The sequence below is a fragment of the Bidens hawaiensis genome, unplaced genomic scaffold, assembly GCF_021521415.1.
Source record: "Bidens hawaiensis isolate Kalapana, Puna unplaced genomic scaffold, B.hawaiensis_p1.1 tig00026358_1, whole genome shotgun sequence".
Classification (NCBI taxonomy): domain Eukaryota; kingdom Viridiplantae; phylum Streptophyta; class Magnoliopsida; order Asterales; family Asteraceae; genus Bidens; species Bidens hawaiensis.
In genome coordinates, this window is record NW_027505069.1 from 258,477 (window position 1) to 286,294 (window position 27,818).

Here is a 27,818-nt window from a genome sequence, read left to right on the forward strand (position 1 = left end):
GGTTGTGTTCTTATGCAACGAGGCAAGGTTATCGCTTACGCATCAAGGCAACTTAAGGTTCATGAAAAGAATTATACAACTCACGATCTCGAACTTGGTGCAGTTGTTTTTGCCTTGAAGATCTGGAGACACTACCTTTATGGTACTGAGTGTATCCTCTACACTGACCATAAAAGCCTTCAGCATATTTTTGATCAAAAGGAACTTAACATGAGGCAACGCCGATGGAACGAACTCATCAGCGATTACGATTGTGAGATCCGGTATCATCCTGGTAAGGCTAATGTGGTAGCCGATGCGCTCAGCCGAAAACCCTGCCAGCTTAACTGTATCTTGCCGCGCACGCAGCTTCACTTCGCGCCGATTCAAAGCAACCTTGAATCGCGTATTCGTGACGCGCAGCGCGCATCCATCAGTAATGGTAGCCTTCGCGCCGAGTTAGCGTGTGGCGCGGAAGCGCACTTTGTCTCTAATCTGAGTGGAATTCTCTGCTATCTCAATCGCATCTGGATTCCCTTTGATGAGAATCTTCGCGCTGATATCCTGAGTGAAGCGCACAAATCTCGGTATTCTATTCATCCCGGCGCTGATAAGATGTACAAGGATTTGCGCATTACTTATTGGTGGCCCGGTATGAAGAAGGATATTGCTGTGTTCGTAGCTAGATGCCTGACTTGTTCTAAGGTAAAAGCTGAACATCAACGCCCATCTGGTTTGCTCGAACAACCAGAAATTCCTATGTGGAAATGGGAAGGTATAGCGATGGACTTCATTACCAAGTTACCTTTGAAAGCAAGCAAACATGATAGCATTTGGGTAATAGTGGATCGATTGACTAAGTCTGCTCACTTTCTGCCCATTCGTGAAAACTACCGTGTTGAGCAACTCGCGCAGCTTTATGTCAAGGAAATTGTCTGCCGCCATGGTACTCCTTTGAGCATCATATCCGATCGCGATGGCCGTTTTATATCTCGCTTTTGGAAATCTCTCCAATCTGCGCTAGGAACTCGCTTGGACATGAGTACGGCATATCATCCTCAGACTGACGGACAGTCTGAGCGAACTATTCAAACTCTTGAGGATATGCTCCGATCTTGTGTTCTTGATTTTGGAGGTAATTGGGATTCACACCTGCCTTTGATTGAGTTCTCTTATAATAACAGCTATCATTCCAGTATCGGTATGGCCCCATTTGAAGCACTTTACGGTCGTAAGTGCCGCTCCCCGATTTGTTGGAGCGAAGTGGGTGAAACTCAAATCACAGGACCCGAACTTGTTCAAGAGACAACCGATAAAATCGCCAAGATCCGTGATCATCTGCTGACTGCCAGAAGCCGACAGAAGAGTTACGCAGATCGCAGGCGAAAGCCTCTCGAATTTCAAGTTGGTGATCTTGTTCTCCTCAAAGTGTCGCCCTGGAATGGTGTTGTCCGCTTTGGGAAGAAAGGTAAGCTTGCTCCTCGATATGTTGGACCATTTAAGATTCTCGCGCGTGTAGGGAAGGTTGCCTACAGACTTGACCTGCCGCCCGCACTCAGTAATGTGCATCCAACGTTCCATGTATCCAATCTCAAGAAGTGTTTAGCTGACGAGAACCTTCACATTCCACTTGATGAAGTTCAAGTTGATGGATCTATGCATTTCGTTGAGAAGCCTGTTGAGATTATGGATCGCGAGGTTAAGCAAACCAAGCGCAGTCGTATCCCTATTGTTAAAGTTCGCTGGGAGTCGAAGCGCGGAGCCGAGTTTACATGGGAAAGGGAAGATCAAATGAAGATCAAGTACCCGCACCTGTTCTCTGCGCAACCTACTTCGAGATAAATTTCGGGACGAAATTTCTTAAAGTAGGGGAGACTGTAACATCTGCCCGAATCCGACCCGACCCAGGTACCCGTTTCTCTGACCCGATCTCTTTCTTTTAAGATTAAATATTTATTTATACTTATATTTTACTTTTAATAATAATAATATATTTTCCTTCCCGCCTCTTTCTCTCTCTCTCTTTCCGCCTTCTTTTCCCTCTTGTCGCCGTCCCGCCCTTAAGCCTTGTTTCCTTTTTTCTCCTCTCCTTGTCCTTTGTTTCTTCCCGCCTAAGGTTGTCTGCGCAGCTCCACGCGCCAGACTCCTTACAAGGAAGCCTGCGTGAAGACCATCTGTTCCAGCGATACGCGAGACGAACTCTTCTCGCAGCGCGCTAAGAATTGTAATTCTTCTCGCAGCGCGCGAAGAACGGTAGTTCTTCCCGCGACGCGCTAAGGATTTGTAATTCTTCTCGCAGCGCGCTAAGAATCGTAGTTCATCCCTCGACGCGCGAAGAATTATAGTTCTTCCCGCGGCGCGCTAGGAATTTTAGTTCCTCCCGCGGCGCGCTAAGAAATGTGATTCTTCCCGCGGCGCGCCTTAGCCTTCTCGCGCTAAACCCTTTGAGTTTTCTTCTGTTGAATCTAGCCGTTTGCTTTGTGTTGTCTTATCTTCTGTGCTGTTGACCTGACCTATCTTATGTCTGAAAAGTTACTTTCGGCGCAGCATGCGCACCAACCCCATTGGTTGGCAGAAAAAGTGACTGACATTATCTTTTGAGATCTGCTTTTTCCATGCCTGACCAGTACCTTTATCTGACCCGCCCATGCCTTTTTACTGTTCCCTGTCAGCCTTTTTCTCTTTTTCCCTGCTGCCATATCTTTTGATATCTTTTACTTTCTGAACTTGCTTTTGATATCTTTTGTTATCTTTTGTTTTGTCTTGTTCTGTTTGTCTTGGAATCTTTTCCCCTTTTTCTGGATTCATGTCTCCTAGGGTTTCCCTATAAATAATAATCTTATTTTTCTTAACACTACACACACAAACACTTATTATCTTTCTCTTCCTTTGCTCTCTGCCGATTGTCCTTCTGCCGCCTCCTCTCTTGCCTCCGTTTTCTCCTCTCTTCTGCCCAGATTTTCGGTAATATATAATATATATTATATATAATAATTTACTTATGCTAACTTATAATCAAGACTTAAAACAAATCATTAAAACAATAATCTTATTTATAGGTTAACTTTGCTTGTTAAAAGTTGGTTCTTGCTTTATCTTACACCGCATCGTTTATCAAGTGAGTAATCTCGTACCTAATCCCTTTTTATTTTAATGTTTTGGGATGTTCATGTGTTCGTACAAACTCAGAGTCTTAAACTTGTTTATGAACTTTAGTCGCGCAGTATCCCATGTGTTGAGGACGTTTACTTGGCTGTTTATTTGTATGTGTGTATCATTAACCGCTTTGTTCGGCCTATTCCGAAGTTTTCATGGATCCATTAGATGAACACGGGAGACCTATCGTTTACGGTTTTCTTTGTTTACACTTGCACAGATGTTTTCTCGTTTTTGTGCTCAATTGGGAGCACGGATTGAACTATGAACTATGAGCTATGATCTATTTAGGTTTGATCACAATCTGATTACACCCTTGTTAAACACCAGGCATACACGTGTTGCGCGCAGATTTATTGTTATCTATGTATTGTATTAAACTTGATTTCTCACCAACACGCAAGTGTTTGACGTTTATTTTAACACATGTTCAGGTTTGCAGTAGCAGATTTGGAGCTTGTGGACACGTAGGAAGTTTTCTTTATTTTGGACCTAGATTAAAATGTATCAAGACAAGTTTTTGCTGTTCGAATATTATGATTTATAATATATTGATTTATGATGATTTATGATATCTTCTGTCTACTTTGCGCGTGCGCGAATGAATGTATTTATTAAATATTGACACCCAATAGTGTCACGAGTAATGAAACAATATGTGGCGCCCCGATGTATAATCCGCCTTTGGTCGGGGTGTTACACGAGGGTTCACACATATATACATCATATGTGCGCACCGCAAGCAGGGCTACCGTATAGGATATATGATAGAATCAAATGTATCGGTATGATAAGTAATTATGGATCATGAGTGGATTGGGGAAAATATGCGGGCCAATACAACGAAATAGATTATGGAAGACATGTTGCTCTTTGGTTTTATTCTTCATTGGTCTAAAATCTCCCATAACATATACTTTAATGATTTGATAGAACTTTTGGGGGGTGGGGGGGGGGGGGGGTTATTCGCATTTGTTTAGAATCCATCCTCCTAGCTGTTGGAGGTTACCATACTCGGGAATTTGTCCTGAGATAGTTTTCAAGCCCTTTTCTTTTTCTTTTATAGTTTTGTGAAAGTTTTTCTCGGTACCAGACTCTATACCTTAAAAAGAAAAAAAAACAGTGTCTAACAATCAAATTGAAGCAAAAACTACATCTACATTTTATATGCATGCACATATGTTTGGCCCTTGTATAAATAAAATCCTAAAAGATAGACAATAATTGTAATAACAATAAATAAAACAAAGTTAGCAATAACACAAATACAAAATAAATTAACATGATAAACAAAACAAAGTTAATTAAACAAATTGAGAGACAATCAAAGCATATCTTCAAACCAAAGTTGTTGATCAATTATTCACAATTAATATTGTCTAATAATATAATATATCATTTTCGATAGCTTATTATTGCCAACCCATTTAGGTTCTAGAGAGACATTGTCGATTGTAAGTGCAACTTTAACTTTGAGAAGCTTCTTTTTACATACGACATTGTTGGTGGAATATTCAACAAGATTCTATATGCAATTGATGCATTTCGAAATAAATCTATATTGTTCAAGTATTTTAAGACGTTAGTAGGTTTGAAAATGTAACTAGCGAGTAATAAATTTAGAAGTAACTTTAACTCCATATATAGTTCATCAACATTTTTTATCATCCTTCATACTTCAGTGCATCATCAAGAAGTACACAACACGAATTAAGCTCTTTATCTTCAAAATACTTTAATTTACACCAACTAGTTTTTCACGCTTTTTGTATTGTTCAAATATTTTTTCCGGAGTCGCTTGATCAACAATATAAAAAAAGTAATTAATATTAAATTCTTTTCAGCTGAAAATCAAACTTCTTGGTCACTTACATTCTCATCAAATTGTTTTTTTCCTATGATTTTAGCGTCTTTGAGGGAATATCGAATCAAAAACCATTTTCAGGGCAATTTCCTTGGTTTGACCAATCGAATCAGAGAACGCAGTTTCTCTAAATTTCTCGTAGAATTCAATTGATTTGGTCACTTGTTTAATAGCATCATCAAGAATTATATCATCCTATTGTAACTTTTGGCTCATTGTATTCACCACATGTGGTATCTGATACCAAATAACTATTGCTACCAAAAATTCATAATCACTTATTTCATATTTGAATTATAAAACAAATGTAGAACCGTTAATTTATACAAGATACAAAACTAGGGAAAACTTGTGTTGGGCCCATAGACCATATACCAATAAAAGATCTAACTAGTTCAATAAATTAGAGCATTTCCATTGGAATTTCTAATATCCGTCTATAAATAACATATTTCTCTAAATTTAGTTTAAACTCCGATTCATTTTATAAAATTTGAATATATGGATTGAATCCGTATATACAGAGATTCATTATAGCAAAATCTTTATACTTTGGAGATGGAGATTCTGATGAAGAAGAAAAACAAAAGATATTTTTTAAAAATTTAGAGAGGACTCCAAAGTGAGCAGTGAGTGTAGTCGGTGTGAAAATTAGTAAACAAGAGTGTACTAGAGGGAATTTTTCGAAGTTGAATGGCCTTTCATGTATGAGATACATGTATAGGATAAGGTCTCCTTCAAACACGCCCACCATTAATGTTGTGTACGGTATATGTCATTCACCAGTGATGTTTGGATACTACCTTTTGAGCATGAATGGTTCCAGTAAATGATACGTGAATCATTCGTAATACATGTGCACCATTTTGTAATACATCATGCCACGATAACAATGTAACACGTAAAAAGTTTTATCGGCTTTAAAAAGGTACGTTAATCATTTATATATTTTTGTCTTTAAACAATATATGTGATGTGATACATATAAACAATGTGATAGCGATAGGGGTGTTTGAGAATCCGAAATCCGAAAAAAACCGAAATCCGAACCGAAATCGAAACCCAAATAAACTGATCCGAATTCTTATTCGGATATTCGGATCGGATCAATCCGAATATCCGAATAACTAATTCGGATTCGGATCGGATTCGGATATGGAAATTTAAAAAATTCGGATTGTTCGGGTTATCCGATCTGAATATCCGAATAACTAATTCGGATTCGGATCGGATTCGGATATGGAAATTTAAAAAATTCGGATTGTTCTGGTTATTCGGATATCCATTTAATCCGAATTAAAAACATGTTTTTAGTGTTATTTTCCGGTTTGGTATATTTATTAGACTATTATTTGAAGTTTAAACTTAAAATTTGTGTTAAGAAAAATTCATATTTTCCGGTTTATATGTTTATTGTGATTCTAAACTATTAAATGTTAGGAACAAGAAAATAGGAAAACTTTTTAGGTTTATTTCAGATTATTCGGATAATTTCGGATTATTCGGATATATCCGAATCCGATCTGAATTGAATTCGGATAGATTCGGATCGGATAGGAATATTCCTAATTCGGATCGGATCGGATTTCGGATAGGGTCCAAAAATTTTCAAATCCGAATAACCCGAATCGAATAACCCGAATAATCTGTTATCCGATCCGATGAACACCCCTAGATAGCGAACACATATAATTAAGACGTGATCTATTTGGTACTTACCTTTAGCCTCTATGTTTGCTTCAAGTGGCAGCTACTTTCATCTCTTTTCTATACTTTTGTCCTCATATAAACTATTTTGGAGAATATTTGGCTTTTTTCTAATGATTAATATTTATACAAAGTGAATATTACTTATGTGCTCATATGTTTTTAAAAGTGATATTATTTAATAAGAGCATTCCTAACTGTTCCTCAATAAATATGTAAGTTATCTTATGGAGTAGTTGTGAATAGGAAAAAAAAAGTTATTATTTATGGGTAAATTTGAAAAACCATTATTCACCATTTGTAATTATTTAATACTTTTTTAAAGTGGTTTTAAGTGAAAAAATGATAAAAGAATAATTATAATATTATAAATTGAAAAGGAAATAGAAAAAAATAATGTTTTAGTGTAACTATAAAAATAAAGATTATCAATAATCTGTTGGGAATGCTCTAACATAATTTTCATAATCATATTCAATACATAGCTTGTTTATAAATTGAAAAGAACTTACAAAAGTTTGGTGTTGGGTGTTTAACTTATCTAAATCGTGGTTCGCTCCCCTAGTGAACTAGGTACGTGATTCGTTAGCAAGGGTAAATTCATTTCGGTACAAAGAGGATAGATTCATTTAAGTATAAACAGGTACGTGTACCATAGAGTCCGGTTCGGTATGATCATTTCACAACAGAAATCATCAAATTCCAAAACCCGGAAATACCGAAATTAATTATAGCATTGAAGCCGTAGATAAATGTAGTCTTGGTTAGGTTGGGCCACTATTAAGATAAAGTAACTATAACTTATAATTTTATTATTTGATCACTAAAAGGTTGTATACAATGTACATGTCTATATATAAATAACTAGGATTTAGGACCCCGTGTTTCGTTACGTGACCATTAAACCGAATAAAAAAACATACTTAAAAACGTTAAACATGAATGAGCTGTGAGTCGATGCGAAATCAACTTGTATCGGGTTATGATATCGAAACTAAATAAAAGAAATAAACATGTCAATGCCAAAATACAACAAAAATCATATGTTGAACAAAAAACCAGCACGTTAGAGTTGCGAACCGACGCGAATTTGGTAGTATCGGCGGCACCAAACAAATTGGTAAACAAAAATTAGGAAGCCAAATCAAACGTCGAAACACAGATATAAAAACATGTGACGATGAGATAATTTTAAATCATGAAAAAGTTTCGGTCATTTTAAAGACCAACCGTAGCAAATACTAAAAAAAGTTTTAACCGACAAATAAAACATGTAAAGCCAAAACTTGCCCATGTTTAAGGTTTAGAATTATAGTTTATTAAATATTAAAATTAGTTGATACAAAATGTAAAAGAAAAGGAATAAAAACCACCTAATATTGCACCGATCTATACTGTATTTTTTAAAGTTAAAACATATATAAATTACAAATAATAAAGTAAAACTTAAGTAATAAAAACTTAAAGCACAATATATGTAAAAAATAGTGGACTTAAAACTAAATAGTTAAAAAACAAGTAAGTTAAGTGTATAATAAATTGAATAGTAGATATGTACGGGTGAAAAAATTCCCCCATTTAATATATATGATTATAATTGGAAGTTTTTAAACTAATATATATATATATATATATATATATATTTTCCTTTTTTGAATGGCTGAATTTATTACAAAGAACCATGCAAAGCGTTAGGCTGGTAGATGGCTTGAGTTCTCCAGTGGAGACTTAAGTTTGATATGTATTTGTGTCTTTTTTGATGGATATGACATTGTAGGATTTGAGCTAGGCTTTGTAAGGTTACCGGTTCGAATCCCGAGCTCACCCAGGTTTCGTCCCACCGTGTGTTACGCAAGAGAATAGAGTTGGGTGACACCGAAGCTGACTGTTTATACGCCTTGCCACCATGTCAACCACGACCATGATAATGTGTTAGCCAAAATTACACCCACTCGACCTACAGTCGAGTTTAGAGTTGGGTGAGGTTTGTCAAACCCAGTAGTACTACTCAAAGGTGACTCACTATTATCCAAATATTAACAGGTTAGATGTTCAGAAGGACTTAGTTTGTTTGTTACCACTTAGCCTTACAAGTGATATACAATGAGTAACAAAATCTAAATCGTTGGAGTATGTTATCTCCCCCTAATAAAAGCGTTAAAAGAGTAAACGGGGCCGTGAAATTCACTGTTTGCGAAGTTAACAAAAATGATCCGAGAAAAGCGTGCGTCACAGAAATCCTCACTAGTGCTCTAAAAACAAAAATGAGATTTCTAAGTGTTTAAACTACGAGTGAGTCTCTAGACTCGACGCATATAAGTTATGCATGAAATGCGTTCGTGTTTCGTTTGTGAAGTATGTGCGACTCGACAAACACGTTACTGACAAGTTACATGTGTGAACAAGTATAGTGTTAAATGTTACTATGGTACATTACCAATAAATTATATCCCACAAGGGCAAATATGTCAAAACACATAGCAAACATCGATCAATTAAACACTTTTCATGTTAACTCAAGGAATACAGCAGCTAAGTTACCGATACAGATTTTAACACGTCAAGATTCCTCTATTTCATAAATCATAACATGTAAATAAAATCACCAAAAATCATCACAGAATCACACGTGAGTAGGGGTGTTAATCGGGTCAACCCGATCGGGTTTCGGGTTAATCGGATCGGGTTAGTCGGGTTTTCCTTAAAAAATATCTAACCTGCAACCCGACCCTATTAGGTTCGGGTTAGTCGGGTTCGGGTTGTTCGGGTTATTCGGGTTTCGGGTTAGTCGGGTCGGGTTAGTCGGGTTAATTGGGTTAACCATGTTACTTTATAGTTATAAGCTATTTTTTGTGTTTGTAACTTGTAAGTTGCAAAATTTCTTATTTCACTCACTTTTTAATTTTTTTACAAGTAATTATATTATAATTACATACATAGGCCTGTAAACGGACCAAACGGACATGAACAAATGCATGTCCGTGTTCGTTCATTTAACTATTAACGAACACGAACACTTAATCGAACATATATTTGTGTTCATGTTCGTTAGTTAAAAGCTAAACGTTGTCGTTTATTTATAAACGAACAATTCACGAACATAAACGAAAATATTTAAACAAAGATAAACGAACATGAATGACATATATGCACATACATTAACGAACACAAACATACATAAATGAACTTAAATAGACAAAAACAAACAAATATAAAACATATTAGGGTGATATAATTTCTAAATGCAAATAATGTTTAATAATTTTCAATTAATATGTAAACGAACACGAATGAACGTAAACAAACTTAAATGAACTATCATGTACGAACGTTCACGAACATAGATGAACGAGTGAAACATGTGTTCATGTTCGTTTGTTTAATAAAATGACACGACATAAATAAACTTTCCATCAAACGTTTCATGAACAATCAGAATAATTAACTTCTTTAGAAAGCTTTCAGTATTGCCTTAATAGTGATTATTTTATCTTTTCATCATTATATATATATATAAAAGAGAAGTTTGGTGCCGCTAACTAGTGGCGGCACCAAACTTGTTCATACCGTTTTGATTTTCTTTTTTAGTATCGGTAGCATATCGAACATAACGAGAACCGACCTAACGTCAATTTTTTTTACATAACGGAAACAAATTGAATTCATGTAAACTTACTACATCAACGTCCGGGACTGACAATGCTAGGGTTTTGATGCCATTTGTTTTATTTTTGTTTTATCTCCGATACCATAACGAACGTAACGAAAACGACTGGATGCCAATTTTTTTATTTTTTGCTTTAATTCCGGTACCGTAACAAACGAGAAAGAAACCGACCAAATTCGCCTAAAGTCACTGCCTTTTGTTTTAGTTCCGGTACCACCGTAACGAAAACCCACCAACTGCCATTTTTATTTTAGTTCTGGTATCGTAAGAAACCGAATGAATTCACGTCTACTTATCATCCCAACGCTCGAGACCAACAATGCTTGAGTTTGACCACCACCCAGATTTTACCGACCTGCCCGGCGCAACGCGCCGGGTAAATTCTTAGTTGTATATAAAGTTAAGTATCACCACTAATCGGGTTATTCGGTTTAACCCAAAACCCGACTTTTTTTCAAAAAATGAACCCGAAACCCGACCCTATTAACAATTCGGGTTAACCCGAATAACCCGATTAATACATTTTGACCCTACTAACCCGACCCGAATTAGCTTATTCGTGTTCGGGTTGTGTCGGGTTAATCGGGTTCGGGTATTTTGGACACCCCTACACATGATTTAGGTTTCTAAAAATATTTTTATTATATTTTTACTACATACGGTTTTCTCACAATGATCAAAACAACACAGTAAGCACACAGCAGTCATTATCATGCGCAACATAACGTTATTTGCTATTCCCGTTACATGGCTAATCCAATTAATGCAAGGCCAATTGGGTTAGATTCCTCACTCAAATTATTAACTTCCAGAAGTGGAATCAACGCAATTAGTCTTGTTGTTTATGAGATACATTAATTACAAAACAGCCTAAGAGCAGGCTTCCCAAATCAGACTTGCACAACAAATTTGTAAATTAATAAAAACTAACTTTCACATGTCCAAAAATTACAAACTCAGATTCTTTAGAAACTAGACTCGACCTACTACATCATAGAATAAATAATTACTTCAAAAACACATAATCAACATCAAGTTACAGTCGTTTTATCATGCAATTTTGAATCTGTCTAGCATCTGTTTTCATCAAAAACTCAACAAACTATTAATCTATGAACTAACAATAATGCATACAACCCTAACTCAATCAATTATCAATATACTTAGCATTTAGGGTTTATGATTAATATGTTTAATGATGCAAATATGCATAGAATAGATTAGACATAGTATTTGGTTTACCTAGTTAGCACCTTAAACCTTCAACAAGCTTGCTAGATGGATTGTATGTATGTGTGTGTGGTGTGTTGTTGATCGATCAAGGGATGGGGGGGGGGGGGGGGCTGCCGTCGCACAAAGGGAGATAGAGGGAGAGGGGGTTAGGGTTTATGGTTAAGGTTGTTTATATATTAATTAAGTAAATTACAAGTTACAACTAGCACCCTCAACTTCTATTTTGTATAATTCTAACATAAAACATCAATCACCTCCATAATATGATGACATGCATACAAGCACACATTTACACATATAAACGTAACACATAATTATGTCAAGTACTTTTTTATAATATTTATTATTTGTTCACCAACGGTTTGAGTCGACTCGTGTGTGTTTCGGTGAAACTCCGAAAGACTACTTGTGTAATGATTGTCATGCGTCATTTAAATCCTAATTAAATGTAATGAGATATGCGTTAACTGAAATGACACTGTCCGTGTGATCTTGAGTTTGAATTAATGGAATTTGGATTAACGGAGTTAACCTGAAATTGACGAGTGTCACATCAACGGAACACCCAAGCCAAACTCTGAAGCCAACGTGGACCTAATCAAACATAGTCTAGCCAGAGTAGGGCAATGAGACTCTCCAAATTTAAAATGTGTGGTGCCTAACACACAAGAAAGTTGTCGTTAAAAAACGATAAAATTAGATATCCATCTAAAAAAGATCTTGTATTTAACCCAAGGGGCAAAACTGTCCCATAGATAAAATTACGGGTCTATTTGGACTTTCTTTAACGACATAGATTATATAAAAAACGATGAATTCGACAAGAAGCAGAAAACATAACAAAAAACTTACATCAAGAGGAGGAGAGGGTTTTTAACCACTCGTCCCAATAATATAAAACTTTATGGTTCTTATTAGCATACCATAAATACGAATAATAGAAAATAGAGTAAAAAATCTCTTCGTTTCTTAGGTTGGATGGTTGAAAGATGGATGTGTTCCTATATCTCATAAGCACCCACCTTGTCGAGAAAACAACCGCTGCAATAAGCCTTTTCTTCTTACCGTTAATCCGCATACCATCAAACAACTCCTTTAATATTTTAGGTCGTACCACCGCCAAGAAATCAATGTCCAACCACGCTGCAATTAAGCTCCACGCCCAAGAATTGACATCACACGAACCAAAAATATAGTCGTCGTCCTCAACCTTCATACTACAAGAGGGACAAAATATAAATTGAATATCGAATGCACGACGACTGAGATTTCATTTGGTGGGCAATCGGTCCCGAAACACCCTCCAAGCCCTAATATTCACTTTTTTTGAACAAAACAATTCCGCTGAGACAAGTTTGAAGAACTAGATAGAAGGGAGGCTCTATAAATATGCCTTCTAAGATCCTTAACAGAAAATTCTCTATTATTATTTAGAGTTCAAATCCAACTATCTTCTACATTTGAAATATGAACCTCAATGAGAAGTTCAAGAGATCATCAAGTTGTGATTGTTCAACGCCTCCTCTCGGGACTCTATGCCAATCCAAAGACCATTGTTCTATCCTCTAATTTCTTATCCGAAATGGGGCAAGATTTATTTTTCTCTAACGCAAATAACCGTTTAAAGCGGGATGCCAAGTCAAGATCACCTAGCCAAATGTCTAACCAAAAGCGAGTATCTATACCATTTCGAACCTTCTTTACAATAATTGAAGGAGGAAAAATATTAGTCAAATGTAACCGAGATTGTTCCAAGCCTTACGCCCCCTTAACCAACTGAGCTACACGGAGGGGACAAATGTAACCGAGATGTGACGAGGCAAAAATGTTTCCAAATACCCATATCACCTCCAGGCCTATCAAAACTTTAGGTATTTTAGGTTATGTACAAGAACTAGAGAGGTGCACAAAATACTCGGTTCTAGACCGGATCCGGAACCGGCTCTTACTCATACCCGACCTGCATGACCTGGTAATTGGGTTTCTCCCTGGACTGTACCCAAAACTGGACCAACCCGAACCCCTCGGAACTGGTCAAAACCTGACCCTACTTGAAACCGAAAAACCTGGAAACCGGTCAAAGCCCAATCATATACCCAACTCTACCTGAACTAGTTCCTACCCAACCTGGTTTTTACTTTTGTTAACCATACCCGGAACCGGTTCCTACAAATACCCGGTTTGTTCACCTTTACAAGAAACTGTACGAGGATACCAAATTGAAGTCGGTGACTTTTTCCAATAAAAGCTGATGAAGTCCGATACAAATTCCAAGCTATTGAAATTGAGTTTTTCATACCTAATGGAATGTTATGAATTTCAATTTTCATACCGCGAGTATGACTTGGTGTTGGGTTTCTCCCTAAACTAGTGGTTTGTATTTGATTTATCATGTTGCTTTTGTTTAGTTTTAATTGTAACAGGCCTGAGGCCTAAGACTATGCTATTACCTTGTTGGGCCGGCTCAAGTGACCCATTATGTAAGGTGACCTAGGTATGGAGTACAAATACATGCTTATACTCCATATCCTAGCCAATTCTCTTGGGAATAATATTCTATCTTCTTATCTAAACCGTGCGTGTGTTTTTGTGTATTTCTTGATCCGAGATCTGGATAGTCATGGTGATTTCCGCTCACCAAGCCTATGAAATGATCAAGGATTAGTTGTTAAATCCATAACGAGACCTACACAAATATTTAAAGTAAAGCACACCATTAAAATAGAACAATATACTATGGTGTAAAAATAAGGAATGGGAAGTACCTTGAAATTTAGTATCAAATGATATTCCATGTTCTTAGGACGAGATGCAGACATTTAACCATTGAGTTCGGTCGGTTTTTGAAAAATCTAAATTTGACACATGTTAATATGTTCTGGTTGAGATTGTTCACGCTCCGATTAGCCCAATTTAACAACAATCATAGGTTGAACTTAAAACTAAAAATGATTTAGGGTGCATGGAGTACCTCTAGGTGGGCTCGGACCTAGCAGAAATACCACCCCTGGTGGTTCGGCCCAAAGAAATTCATCCCCGAATGGAGTAGCTACTTCAAAGAAAGGGTGTGTATATGCCCTAGTTTATAGGATGCATTATATGGGCTCTATCATAGTAAAACACTCGATGCAACCAAAATCAATTTATCTTTTAATTGAGTTGTCTCTATCTTTTAATTTTCAAAAATAATGTGAATTTAATTTTTGAAATTAGTGCAAATTTTGTTTTTAAAAACTAATTTTAACTTAATTAATTTATTAAAAATGCAAGTAAATATATAAAATGGGTTGATTTATTTATTTTTTAGTACTTTTATTGATTTCCTAATAATGTAAATTTTATTTTATGAATGAATTTGTAAGTTTAAAAAATAGTGTTAATTTAATTTATATTTTAATTATTTAAAATGGATGAAATATGGATTGAGATGAAAGATGTCAATTTCCATGCTTGAAAGGTGGATTAGGATGCAATGATGGAAATATATTGCAGCGATGATGTTGATGAGGGAATTGGTGAAAGATACTTTGAGGTGGGATGGGTACTCCCACCATATACCCTCATAGAAATAACAAACCGAAACACCAAATTAACTGTTGGTTTTAGAACTGAACTGACCAGTTGATTTAGATCCGTTTGTGTTTAGTTTTGAATTAATGAACTTGGTTTACACATGTAGCTGCAAATTACAAAAGTGAAATCCCTCTATTTAAGAAAAATTTGGTTTCCAAGGATCAATTCTTCAGCCAAACAATTAAACCGTTAAACCGTAACAAGTATCATGAATTATACTGTATAAATAAATTTGTGCCCAGCAAAAACCGAACAACCTTGCCTTTACTATACAATTTAGGAAAATCTAGTTGAGACAGAAACTTATCCCACGAAATCCATAATTTGGTATAAAACATGGAAATTGAATTGAAACTCTTTCCACAAAATCCATGACAACATAACTGATAATTTGGTATAAAACACATGTAAATTCAAATTGAAACTTTATCGACGAAATCCACGAGTGAATTAATGCACGGACACCATATGACACATGTATTCATCATTAATCATCCATGACCACCTCATTGCAAGCTCAGCTAGGAGATTAAACCAATTAAATTTCAAAATTTAGTTTCATTTTATGTAAATAAATTGAATAAAAAAAAGGATAAATATATCCCATAACCTGTGGCATACCTTAAATGTGAAGTACCAAACATGTAAAAATATGACGTGGCAAATTGTGAATTTTATTCATATTTAATATTTATATTTATTATTAGGTTGAAGCCTATATATATTGTGTTTGCTGAGCCGCAATATCAGTAACAGACACCTTCCGATTCAATCGTTTGTCAAATTAAGCACTGAAACATTAAACATCATTCACACACAGGTATGAATATATGCATGCATACATAGAGAATCTGTGTTAATATCTTGTCAAATCAGAATCTGATAAGTTTAAAGTATTGTTTTAAGGATATTAATACAACCCTTCTGAAGTTGCTGATATTTTTTTTATTGTAACTACTTTAGTTTAAGACAAAGTAACGTGTGAATTTGTAATTTAAAGTTTTGTGATGTTTATGGTTTTGAAGATTTGAGAAAAGGTTTTGGGAGAATGGAAAAGATGGAATCTGAATGCTTCTTTCTTATTGAGAGTTGTAGAAACGTGAAATGAATCTGACCTGACCCATGACGATGTTTCCACGGACTTCGAGATGAACGAACCACGACTTGCTTGCTTCTGCTCCGACCGCTGCTGTGATCTGCTGTGACTTTTGGGGGTGTGGAGGTGACCGCTAAGAAATCCAGAGGATCTCTTGTTCACAGACACAAAAATATGGTGGTGGCTCTTATTGAGCTGTTTGCCAACCCTTGATAAGGAGGTGGAGACCTCCTTATATAGGGAGCCTCATGGCCACCATCATGGTACCCTAATGGGCCTAGCCCAGTTAGGGTTACCTCCACAAAACCCCCTCAGCCCAATAACAAATGTATTAGCCCATATAATAAAATAAGCCCAAAACATAATAAATTAGGGTTCTTAGTACCATACCCCGACAAGCCCCCCAAGTCCAGTGTTGCTCCAAGGCGTGCAAGCGTTTAGGTGGAGCACTGGACTTTATAAGGTGTGCTAGATCGTGAGGCGGTTTCTGACCTTTCCTTCGGCCTTGTCTTTGAGTTTTGGGAGGTTTTCTCCATGATGGTGACATGTTGTGATCCTTATGATGATGATGGTGCACTAGTATGAATAAGATATAGCACGCATCATAATAATAGTGGCGCGGGGCCTGATAATAAAGCTTGCGCGCGAGGCGACTTATGAGCTATAATAATAACAAAAGCCTGCGCGCGAAGCGACTTACGAGCTGAGAATAATAAAGCTGGCGCGCGCGGCGACTTACGAGCTGAAGAATAATGAAGCTTGCGCGCGAGGCGGCTTACGAGCTATAAAATAATAAAGCTTGGCGCGTGAGGCGACTTACGAGCTGTAGAATAATAAAGCTGGCGCATGAGGCGACTTACGAGCTTGTAGAATAATGAGAGCCTGCGCGCATGGCGACTTACGAGCTGTAATAATAAAGAAGCTGGCGCGCGAGGCGACTTACGAGCTTGTAGAATAATGAAGCTGGCGCGCGAGGCGACTTACGAGCTTGTAGAATAATGAAGCTGGCGCGCAAGGCGACTTACGAGCTTGTAGAATAATGAAGCTGGCGCGCAAGGCGGCTTACGAGCTGTAAAATAATAAAGCTGGCGCGTGAGGCGACTTACGAGCTTGTAGAATAATGAGAGCCTGCGCGTATTGCGACTTCGAGCTGTAATAATAAAGAAGCTGGCGCACGAGGCGACTTACGGGCTTGTAGAATAATGAAGCTGGCGCGCAAGGCGACTTACGAGCTTGTAGAATAATTAAGCTGGCGCGCAAGGCGGTTTACGAGCTTGTAGAATAATTAAGCTGGCGCGCAAGGCGGCTTACGAGCTGTAATATGATGATAATGACTGGCCAAGGGCCTCTTCTGCGCAGGATGACTATCCTGGCTTGTCTTCAAAATAATAATGGAGGCACAAACGGCCAGATAATAATAATGATGTCACAGGTGCTTGCGCGGCTCGTGGCCGAACCTTTTAGTATGGCGCGTAGCCATATGGGTTTATGAGTATTCCACCCTTGGCGCGAGGCCTGTGGGTCTATGAGCATTCCACCCTTGGCGCGAGGCCTGTGGGTCTATGAGCATTCCACCCTTGGCGCGAGGCCTGTGGGTCTATGAGCATTCCACCCTTGGCGCGAGGCCTGTGGGTCTATGAGCATTCCACCCTTGGCGCGAGGCCTGTGGGTCTATGAGCATTCCACCCTTGGCGCGAGGCCTGTGGGTCTATGAGCATTCCACCCTTGGCGCGAGGCCTGTGGGTCTATGAGCATTCCACCCTTGGCGCGAGGCCTGTGGGTCTATGAGCATTCCACCCTTGGCGCGAGGCCTGTGGGTCTATGAGGATTCCCAACTTTTAAGTTTGAGCTAAGGCTCATATTTTTGGGCTAAGGCCCTGACGTTTTAGAGTTAAGACTCGTCAACGCGTTTGAGCTTGAAGCTCGCGCATGTATGTTTTACTTCGTTTTATTTTTAGTTTGATGTCAATATAATGTTGTCATATTGCTCAAATTAATAAAAGAAAGTGTGAAACATGTATGCAAAAACATGTATGCGGTGGCGCGAATGCAAACCGCTGTGGCGAAGAGTGATCGCCGGGAGCGCGCATGCGGAATCCGAAGTTGATCCGCGGTGGCGCGCATGATCTAGAGATTTTGAATGCGTGAGCATCTGTGATGTGTGAGCATGCGTGATGCGTGAGCATGCTTGATGCTTGAGCATGCTTGATGCTTGAGCATGCTTGATGTCTGAGCATGCTTGATGTTTGAGCATGCTTGATGCCTGAGCATGCTTGATGTTTGAGCATGCTTGTCGCGCGCTCGGTGCCTGCGCGCATGTTTGAGCATGCTTGATGTTTGAGCATCGATGCGTGAGCATGCTTGATGCTTGAGCATGCTTGATGCTTGAGCATCGATGCGTGAGCATGCTTGATGCTTGAGCATGCTTGATGTTTGAGCATCGATGCGTGAGCATGCTTGATGCTTGAGCATGCTTGATGTTTGAGCATTCTTGATGCGTGAGCATGCTTGTCGCGCGCTCGGTGCCTGCGCGCATGTTTGAGCATGCTTGATGTTTGAGCATCGATGCGTGTGCATGCTTGATGCTTGAGCATGCTTGATGCTTGAGCATGCTTGATGTTTGAGCATGCTTGATGCTTGAGCATGCTTGATGTTTGAGCATGCTTGATGCTTGAGCATGCTTGATGTTTGAGCATCGATGCGTGAGCATGCTTGATGCTTGAGCATGCTTGATGCTTGAGCATGCTTGATGTTTGAGCATCGATGCGTGAGCATGCTTGATGCTTGAGCATGCTTGATGCTTGAGCATGCTTGATGTTTGAGCATGCTTGATGTTTGAGCATCGATGCGTGAGCATGCTTGATGCTTGAGCATGCTTGATGCTTGAGCATGCTTGATGTTTGAGCATCGATGCGGGAGTATGCTTGATGCTTGAGCATGCTTGATGCTTGAGCATGCTTGATGCTTGAGCATGCTTGATGTTTGAGCATGCTTGATGTTTGAGCATCGATGCGTGAGCATGCTTGATGCTTGAGCATGCTTGATGCTTGAGCATGCTTGATGTTTGAGCATCGATGCGTGAGCATGCTTGATGCTTGAGCATGCTTGATGCTTGAGCATGCTTGATGTTTGAGCATCGATGCGTGAGCATGCTTGATGCTTGAGCATGCTTGATGCTTGAGCATGCTTGATGTTTGAGCATCGATGCGTGAGCATGCTTGATGCTTGAGCATGCTTGATGCTTGAGCATGCTTGTCGCGCGCTCAGTGCCTGCGCGCATGTTTGAGCATGCTTGATGCGTGAGCATCGATGCGTGAGCATACTTAGATGTTTGAGCATGCTTGACGCGTGAGCGAACCCAGATCTGATTCAGCACAGATATGAGGGTTTTCCCCAAAATATCGGGTATTTCTTCCTGTGTACTTCCAGATCATTGTTCAGATCCGATAGCATTTCTTCTTGTGTTTTTCTTCCAACAGATCTGATAGTATTTCCAGATCTGGAAATATTTTTTAGATCTACGGAAGAACATATCTGAGAGAAGAAATCGTAGATCTGAGATATCGATGAACAGATCTGGAATATTGATGAACAGATCTGGAATATTGATCCGTATATCTGAGATCTTGATGAACAGATCTGTAGATCTTGATGAACAGATCCGTAGATCTGATGAACAGATCCGTAGATCTGAGATGCTGATGGACAAATCGGAGGGCCGAAACGAGAAGCGAAGTGTGGATCATTGCCGTCCCACGGATGGCGCCAAATGTAGAAACGTGAAATGAATCAGACCTGACCCATGACGATGTTTCCACGGACTTCGAGATGAACGAACCACGACTTGCTTGCTTCTGCTCCGACCGCTGCTGTGATCTACTGTGACTTTTGGGGGTGTGGAGGTGACCGCTAAGAAATCCAGAGGATCTCTTGTTCACAGACACAAAAATATGGTGGTGGCTCTTATTGAGCTGTTTGCCAACCCTTGATAAGGAGGTGGAGACCTCCTTATATATGGAGCCTCATGGCCACCATCATGGTACCCTAATGGGCCTAGCCCAGTTAGGGTTACCTCCACAAAACCCCCTCAGCCCAATAACAAATGTATTAGCCCATATAATAAAATAAGCCCAAAACATAATAAATTAGGGTTCTTAGTACCATACCCCGACAAGAGTGATGAGGATGAAAAGGATATTGGTGGAGATGCATATAAGGATTTCAATGAAGATGAAGAAGATAAGGATTTTAATGGATATGACGATGGAAATGATGATGATGGGAACGATTGTTGTGCTAGTTCTTTGGACCCATCATGGCCTAAAAGTTACAGGTGTTACCCTCTCCTCTTTTGGTGTTATTAGTTATGGTCCATCAGTTTTGTTTTGTACATTTCATAATTATTAGAGAATATATTAAGAGTCTGTTTGATATTACGAGGTAATGGAATATACGATAGAATGGAATGGATGGGGAAATGAAAAAATCATTACCATTTCATTTGCTAGTATGGTTATCCTATGGGAATAAAATGAATTTTTTTTTGTTATGAAAATTTAAATGAATGGAATACAAATATAGTGGTGGAGATCGATGGTGACGGCAGTGGTAATGGTGGTGGTGGCAGCCGATGGTGGTGGTGGTTATGGCAGCCGGTGGTGGTGGTGGTGGCGGTGCTGGCTAGGGGTGTTGGTGATGGTGGCCGGTGGTGGTGGACAAGGAATGAAATGGATAATGGATCATTGCCTTTCCATGTGCTAGTTGGTTACCATTTGGGAATATAATGAATCTTTATTTTGTGTTGTTTAGTAGTTACGAATATATGAAGGAATGAATACAAGTGGTAGTGGTCGGTGTTGGTGGTGGTGGCAGTGACAGTGTTGCTAGTAATAAAGATTTTTGGGTACGTGTTGCAAGAAATGGTGATGGCAGCGGCGACGGGAGTTGGTGGGTGGGGGGGGGGGGGAATTAATGATTTTTGGGTGTTGCAAGAAATGAGATTTCTTATAAAATAGATGATTTATTCAATTCAACAACTAAACATTTTTCAATTTACTGATAATAGTCCATTTCATTCTGCAAATAAATTTTGTATACTAAATATTACCTAATCTATTATTTGACCGTCATAAACACTTTTATAGGTTATTCAAACAATTTGGTGTGCAAAATTCTATTGCTGGTAATCAAAATAACTAAATAAGGGTATGTTGGTAGCCGGTAATGGAATGGAGGTAGAATGGAATGAAAGAATGAATGAAATGGACAATTGAATGAAATAGATTATTATCGTTTTTTGTATTGTTTGGTTAACCTATGGGAATTGAATGAATTAATAGTTCATGTTGTTTGGTTGCCAAAAAAACACATGAATGAATAAGAAAAAAAATAAATATAATTCTATCTCAAAATAAAAAAATAACAAAAATAAAAAAATAATTGAAATAGTGACAATGGTGATGGCGGCACCAAAAATAATTGAATTAGTGACGATGGTGATGGAATGATTTGATTCCGGTTCATTCATTAACTAAACACTTTTTTTTATTTCTTTACATTGACTCGTCCCATTGTATTCATCATCTAAAATCATCTTTTTTTCAATCCGTTACAATGACTTATTCCATTTCCTACGTCATTTTGTATACCAAACGTTATTTAAGCACTTTAATTAGTTTGGAGAGTTTCTAATGAAACCTAAGCGCTTTAGTTTGGAGAGTTTCTAATGAAACACAAGTGACTTAAGAAGATAAAAGACAGAAAATTCTCAACGAATATATTATATTATTAAATTAAGAAAACATTACATCAGGCCTAAAAGGGAAATCCAAATTTTGTAGATTTGTCAAATTTTCGAATGTTATTCAAAACTATAAGCTAAATAACGAAATCAGTTAATTAATCAAGTAAATTGAGTCACTCCGTGATTCATGCCTTTTAAAACTAAAAAGGGAAGATTCAGAAATTATCGAATCATCAGTGAAAAATATCTCAGCACTAAATGATGAAATTCGGGTCCGACAATTTAGCCAAACCACTTATGGCTATTTGCCACAAGTTAATTCTTTTTGTTTAGCTACTCCAAGTAGGAGTCTGCCACCTCCTGGATCAACTACATGCCAGCAAGTATTGCAATAGATTATTTGTTCATTAATCCTATTTACTTAACTCTTCCGGAATTATGTTCAGGAAGTCAATGGATCTTTATGGTGGTGTAGCATCTCCAAGTCTGAACATTCTCGGGTCTCCTGGCGCCTTATCATCATTAGGCGGTTCATTCCTTTCCTCATCGCCTATAAGGAGACACACTTCCAAAAAAACTACGAGTTCAGACAACCATCTCTTGCTACCCCAAGAGCATTATAGTTCTGATCATTCGCTTCATCGTCAAAGGACAGCTTCTACCAAAAAGTTGCTACAAAATGAGAAATCTCCTCAAAGTGGACAAAGTTCGTTCGGCCAAGCTGTGGTTAACGGTATACATATGTTATGTTTTATAAACTCATTATAGAATGTTTACCATACCTATTATGTTACACATAACGTGCTTGCCAACACCGTCTTTGATAAGAAAAGTAACAAATATCTTCTAGCATGTGCTATTTATGGTTAAACTACCCATAATCAGTATCCTATAGCCAATTTGGCTAGTTGCCACATTTTTATTCAATTAAGAGGTATTGACATATATTGAAACTATCCACCTCTTGGCATCTAATCTGACACTAATATACAGTCCCAACATTGCTGGCTTCTGCTTGTTGATGCTTGAGACTGTATGTGAAGTGCTTTACTTAATGTAACAGCCAAAGCCCAAAGAAGTTGATCTAATAAACCCCAAATTAACTTCAAACCATTGGGCACTTTGTTATGCACTTATGCTTGAACACTTCTATTTATTTTCAATATAATCTAATAGAATGCAATGACAAATAATTTAATGTAAGAGCTAAAATTGTTTATTTGAGAAAAATATAAATACAGCTTTAAGATATATCTGCACCAATGTTCATGATAAGATGCCAGGGGTGATTTTACTTTGCTGCCAGAGTATAATGGCTATATCAATTTTAAGTCAATATATGAAATTCTTCCGATTAATGGTGATTTCTTGTAGGGGTGAATCTTCTTTGTGGAGTAGCTCTTCTTTCCACTCCTTTTGCAGTGAAACAAGGAGGATGGGTCGGGCTGTCTGTGTTGTTTGTCTTTTGTGTTCTTTCTTTCTACACGGGTCTCCTTCTTCGTTCCTGTTTGGATAGTCGGTCTGGTCTTCAAACTTATCCAGATATTGGTGAAGCTGCTTTTGGCATAATCGGACGTCTATTCATTTCTGTAAGTTTGATCAAACTCTAAGTCTTGTAGTTTGCATTAAATTAAAATTTGAACGCTTTACGAGTGTATATAACGGACACTCAACTCATTTTTTAAATTATTTATATCTAAAAATATTATGTTCTATTTTAGTTTCCTTGAGTCGTCTTTTTTTCCTTGATTACGTATGGAAGTGATTCAGATGCCTAGAGCTCTGTTATTGGTCTAAACCAAAATCTCAATCAAGAGTGGTTCAAGGAACAATATTGCTTATAAAAACTAAATAGTCATCCAGCTTCATAGCTTAAGATGCATAACTCTAAAATGAATATTTAGCATAGCTTACATAGACTTTTTAAATCTTTCTAGCACTTTATTAGCTTTTGGGATCATAAAGGGTGACAAACCTATTACATGTTTCAATCTATATATGTGTTTAGTTATTACTACTCTACGGATGTTGCAAACTACGGTTAATGTTCATTTGTTACATTTTGTGACAAAAATAGAGTTTATAATTGAGAAAAGAATTAGATAGATGATAAGTTAACATTATGATGAGTGGTGCTGATCAATTATTTTTTCTCTTGTTTTTGCAGATAGTTTTGTACGTGGAGTTGTATGTAAGTATATCTCGCACAACTCATGTATATTTGTGAGAACCTTCTATGTGACAGTTGGACAGATTCTTAAATATTTTGTGAAATAATTCGAGAAAGAAATATTAGAATGTCGCTGCTATCGCAACTTCTGTTACGCAAATTTGCATAATCTTAGTTTTGTTCTAGTCATGGGTTCATATCCATTTTTTTCTTTGTCATTTAACAGAACATATTCCTATTCAAGTGTCTACTTCTCATAAGTTGCATCATTTTTATTGCTTGTTTTATCTTATCAAATTTGATGTGCATATGTCGTAAGAAGATCGTATGTGGCTTTAGTTTCAAATTTAATCAAATGATTTGAATGCTACTGTAACATGATTGTATCGAGTATAGACTTTACTAATTCTTCTGGTGGTGCATATAAGCAGTCCAATTAGTGCTAACTTATCTGACATTTATGTGTCACATATGTCATGAGTTAGTAAAGAACTTATATATCAAGTTTGTTTGTTTGTTTTTTTAATAAAATGAAACAATTTGATTGTGGGTTTTAAAAACTTTTTCCTACTATAAACCATGCATAGGTTCATTTTTGAGCTGATAAAATTACATTTACTTTCATGTTTTTCCAATGTTTTGGTCACTTGACTTTCTTGTTAACTAGATCCCCCGTGTCTCTCCGAATGCAGGCTTCATGTGTTGAATTTATAATCTTGGAAAGTGATAACCTATCTTCTCTGTTTCCAAATGCACAATTAAATCTTGGAGGATATGAAGTAAGTTCACCTTATTTGTTTGCAATTATGATAACCGTAATTGTGCTCCCTACGGTTTGGCTTCGTGACTTGACTCTTCTTAGTTACATCTCCGGTTAGTGCAAAATACAGTTTAATATTTTTATAATTTATGAACTCTGAATTTTAACTCTGTTATGCTTTTGTATCCAGCCGGCGGAGTATTTGTAATGATTCTTCTGGTCATTTGCTTGTTTTGGGTTGGATTAGTGGATTCCATTGGCTTTCAAACTGAAAGTACTACAGTTTTGAACCTTTCCACTTTGCCCGTGTCTATCGGGCTTTATGGTTACTGTTATGCGGGACATGCTGTTCTTCCAAACATCTATATGTCCATGGAGAAAAAAAGTCAATATCCTCTAGCCCTTTTAGTCAGGTGAGAACACTTTTTCAATCAAAACAATCTCATTCTTAGCTAACTATGTTTTGTTTTCCGAAGCTTCGCGGTATGCACTTTTCTCTATGCTGGAGTTGCCGTATTGGGATACATGAAGTTTGGGGAATCAATAGAATCACAATTCACTCTCAATCTGCCTAAAAATTTGGTTGCCTCCAAAATTGCTGTATGGACTACGGTATGTTAACTAAAATAATACATAATCTATATTAGAGTGCAATTTCATGTATGTTAGAATGCAAGCACACAGTTAGTTTCTGAAATTTCTTTGTACTCATTTGTGTCAAATTTTATTTTGTAGGTAATCAGTCCACTTACCAAATATCCTTTTTTTAATGATCAAGCCTCTTAAAACTTTTTAATTATTTATAAAAAAAAATTCTTTATTATAGCAAATTTCGACCCTATGTCGCACTGATCTAAGTGGACTAGAAGCACAATCCTAAAACGATGGTGTGATTTAGTTATTCAATAAAGGACAGCGCTGTATTTTCTTAACAAGAATAACATTTGCGCTGACCATATCTCTGGTGGCTAAGAGTCTAGAGGAACTCATACCATCAAACCATCAAAAGACTCACATCTACTCCATCCTCATTAGAACGGCGTTGGTGATCTCTACCTTACTTGTAGCCCTCGCAGTACCTTTCTTTGGTAAGCTCTCGCGTACTGACATCCCTATATTTTCCCTAGTGTTAGTATTTTATCACTTATAACACACATCATGAATGCAGCATTATGTGCACACTGTGACTGATCAGGTCATCAGCATCACTCAACAAAACACTTCTGTTTCAATTATGTGATCTTAAGTATTCACATAATAAAGAGCTCTTTCTTGTACAAGTTCATAAAAATGGTATAATTCTTTTGTAAGAATGAGTAATTCTAGTAATAATAATAATAATAGTGATAATAAATTAATAATAATAATAATGGAAATCTGAAGGCCAAATTTACCATTTTAATTGGCAAAAAAAAAAGAAAAAAAAACTCTGCTATATACTCATTCATTGATAGTGTAGTGTTTTCTTGTATCTTTTAAAGAACGATCGATTATATGCAATTATCAAAGCAACTGGATATATGTTTTCTTAAGTTATGATCTTAAATGGGGAATGCTGGCAATGTAATTAAATCCTGACTACATAAAGCTGCATTTTTTTTCATTATTCACCATGTTGGAAAACATAGTAATGATCTTTTTATTCTCTCTACAGGTCTGGTAATGTCGCTGATCGGATCTTTACTAACAATGCTGGTGGTAAGTTATTGCATGTCATCATAGCCATATCAAATTATATATTCTCTGCATTTCTCTAAACATAAGTTTACAATATGTTTTAGTATTTTTACAAGAGAAACTAATGATTTTTTGTGATTCCAGTCACTCATATTTCCCTGCGTTTGCTTTTTGCGTCTCCTCAGGGGCAGCATAACTCGCTTACAGGTATCACATACAACTCTTCTCAACTTTAACATGCTATATATGGACTGAAAATTTTATCAAGTTGACTTAAATTATGGTTTAATTTTTCTTGGAAAACCCATAAGCTAGTTTTATACCCTTCCCAGTCATGGTTGGCTAAATTAATTGCAATCACACACTCGCACGTTGGGATATGGGAAATTAATTTTTCGCAACAAAATAATCGCAAGAGATCAATATATTACTAGCCTCTTCTATGCACAGCCTTAGAAGTATTATAGCCAATCTACGTGTAATTTCATTTACCTGTTTAATTGTTAGGGATCACTTTGTGTGTTAATCATTGCAATCGGCATCATCTCACTAGCGTTTGGAACCTACACCGCCCTATCTGAAATCATTCAACTGCTATGATTGTTGAGAAAACTTCGAAGAGGGAGAGGGAGCTGTTATGAAGAGTCATGGTTATTTTTTCTGGAGAGTAATTGTTGGAGAATGAAGTGTGTCAAGATGTCTTATTAGTTTTGGAGAGCTTAAGTTTATGTCTTTCATTGAATATATATTTTGGTTTTTATTGTATGTTGACTATATAAAGGCTTTCTTTCTTGATTGAATAAATCATTGATCATCAATTTTCAGTGATTAAACATAGTCAAAACCTTCTCAATATTACCTAGCATTGTGGTATCAGAACAAGGTCAGGTTCTTGTACATTGTGCAAATTTGTGGTGTCTAATGCGACATCAGAATCTAGTATAGTGTTAGTTGTATTTAGTTATAATTAGGGTTTTAGCCCATGTAGTTGGTTAAAGCTCATGGGCTTTTTATGGGTTGAAAGCTACGGTTTGTTTGTGTATAAATAGATGTAGTTGTCTTTGTATTATTCACACATTCAAGTAATAAACATTACTTTCACTACAACCATCTTCTTCTTTACATGGTATCAGAGCTACGGCTCTCGATCCAAACCCTAGCCGCGATCTGACCCGAACCCGAGTCTGACCAGC

The 27,818-nt window shown here is 37.2% G+C and overlaps 1 protein-coding gene across 1 annotated transcript; it reads left to right on the plus strand.

Annotated features, from left to right (window-relative positions):
- Positions 1-19,841: 19,841 nt before the first annotated feature.
- Positions 19,842-27,444, plus strand: LOC143610453 (amino acid transporter AVT1C-like). The gene is made up of 13 exons (XM_077084935.1): positions 19,842-20,010; positions 20,425-20,608; positions 22,465-22,751; positions 23,393-23,607; positions 24,186-24,209; positions 24,881-25,061; positions 25,139-25,361; positions 25,425-25,560; positions 25,684-25,717; positions 25,866-26,036; positions 26,603-26,646; positions 26,770-26,832; positions 27,133-27,444. The coding sequence occupies exons 1-13, from the start codon at positions 19,842-19,844 to the stop codon at positions 27,223-27,225; spliced, it is 1,824 nt and encodes a 607-aa protein (XP_076941050.1). The 3' UTR covers positions 27,226-27,444.
- Positions 27,445-27,818: the final 374 nt, after the last annotated feature.

Bases quoted from the DNA above. Each gene is read 5' to 3' on its own strand.
- LOC143610453 (XM_077084935.1), top strand. From the start codon at position 19,842: ATGAACAGATCTGGAATATTGATGAACAGATCTGGAATATTGATCCGT. The intron at 22,752-23,392 runs GTATACATATGT...GATTTCTTGTAG, and splicing joins CGGCCAAGCTGTGGTTAACG to GGGTGAATCTTCTTTGTGGA. The intron at 25,718-25,865 runs ATGATCAAGCCT...ATAAAGGACAGC, and splicing joins TACCAAATATCCTTTTTTTA to GCTGTATTTTCTTAACAAGA.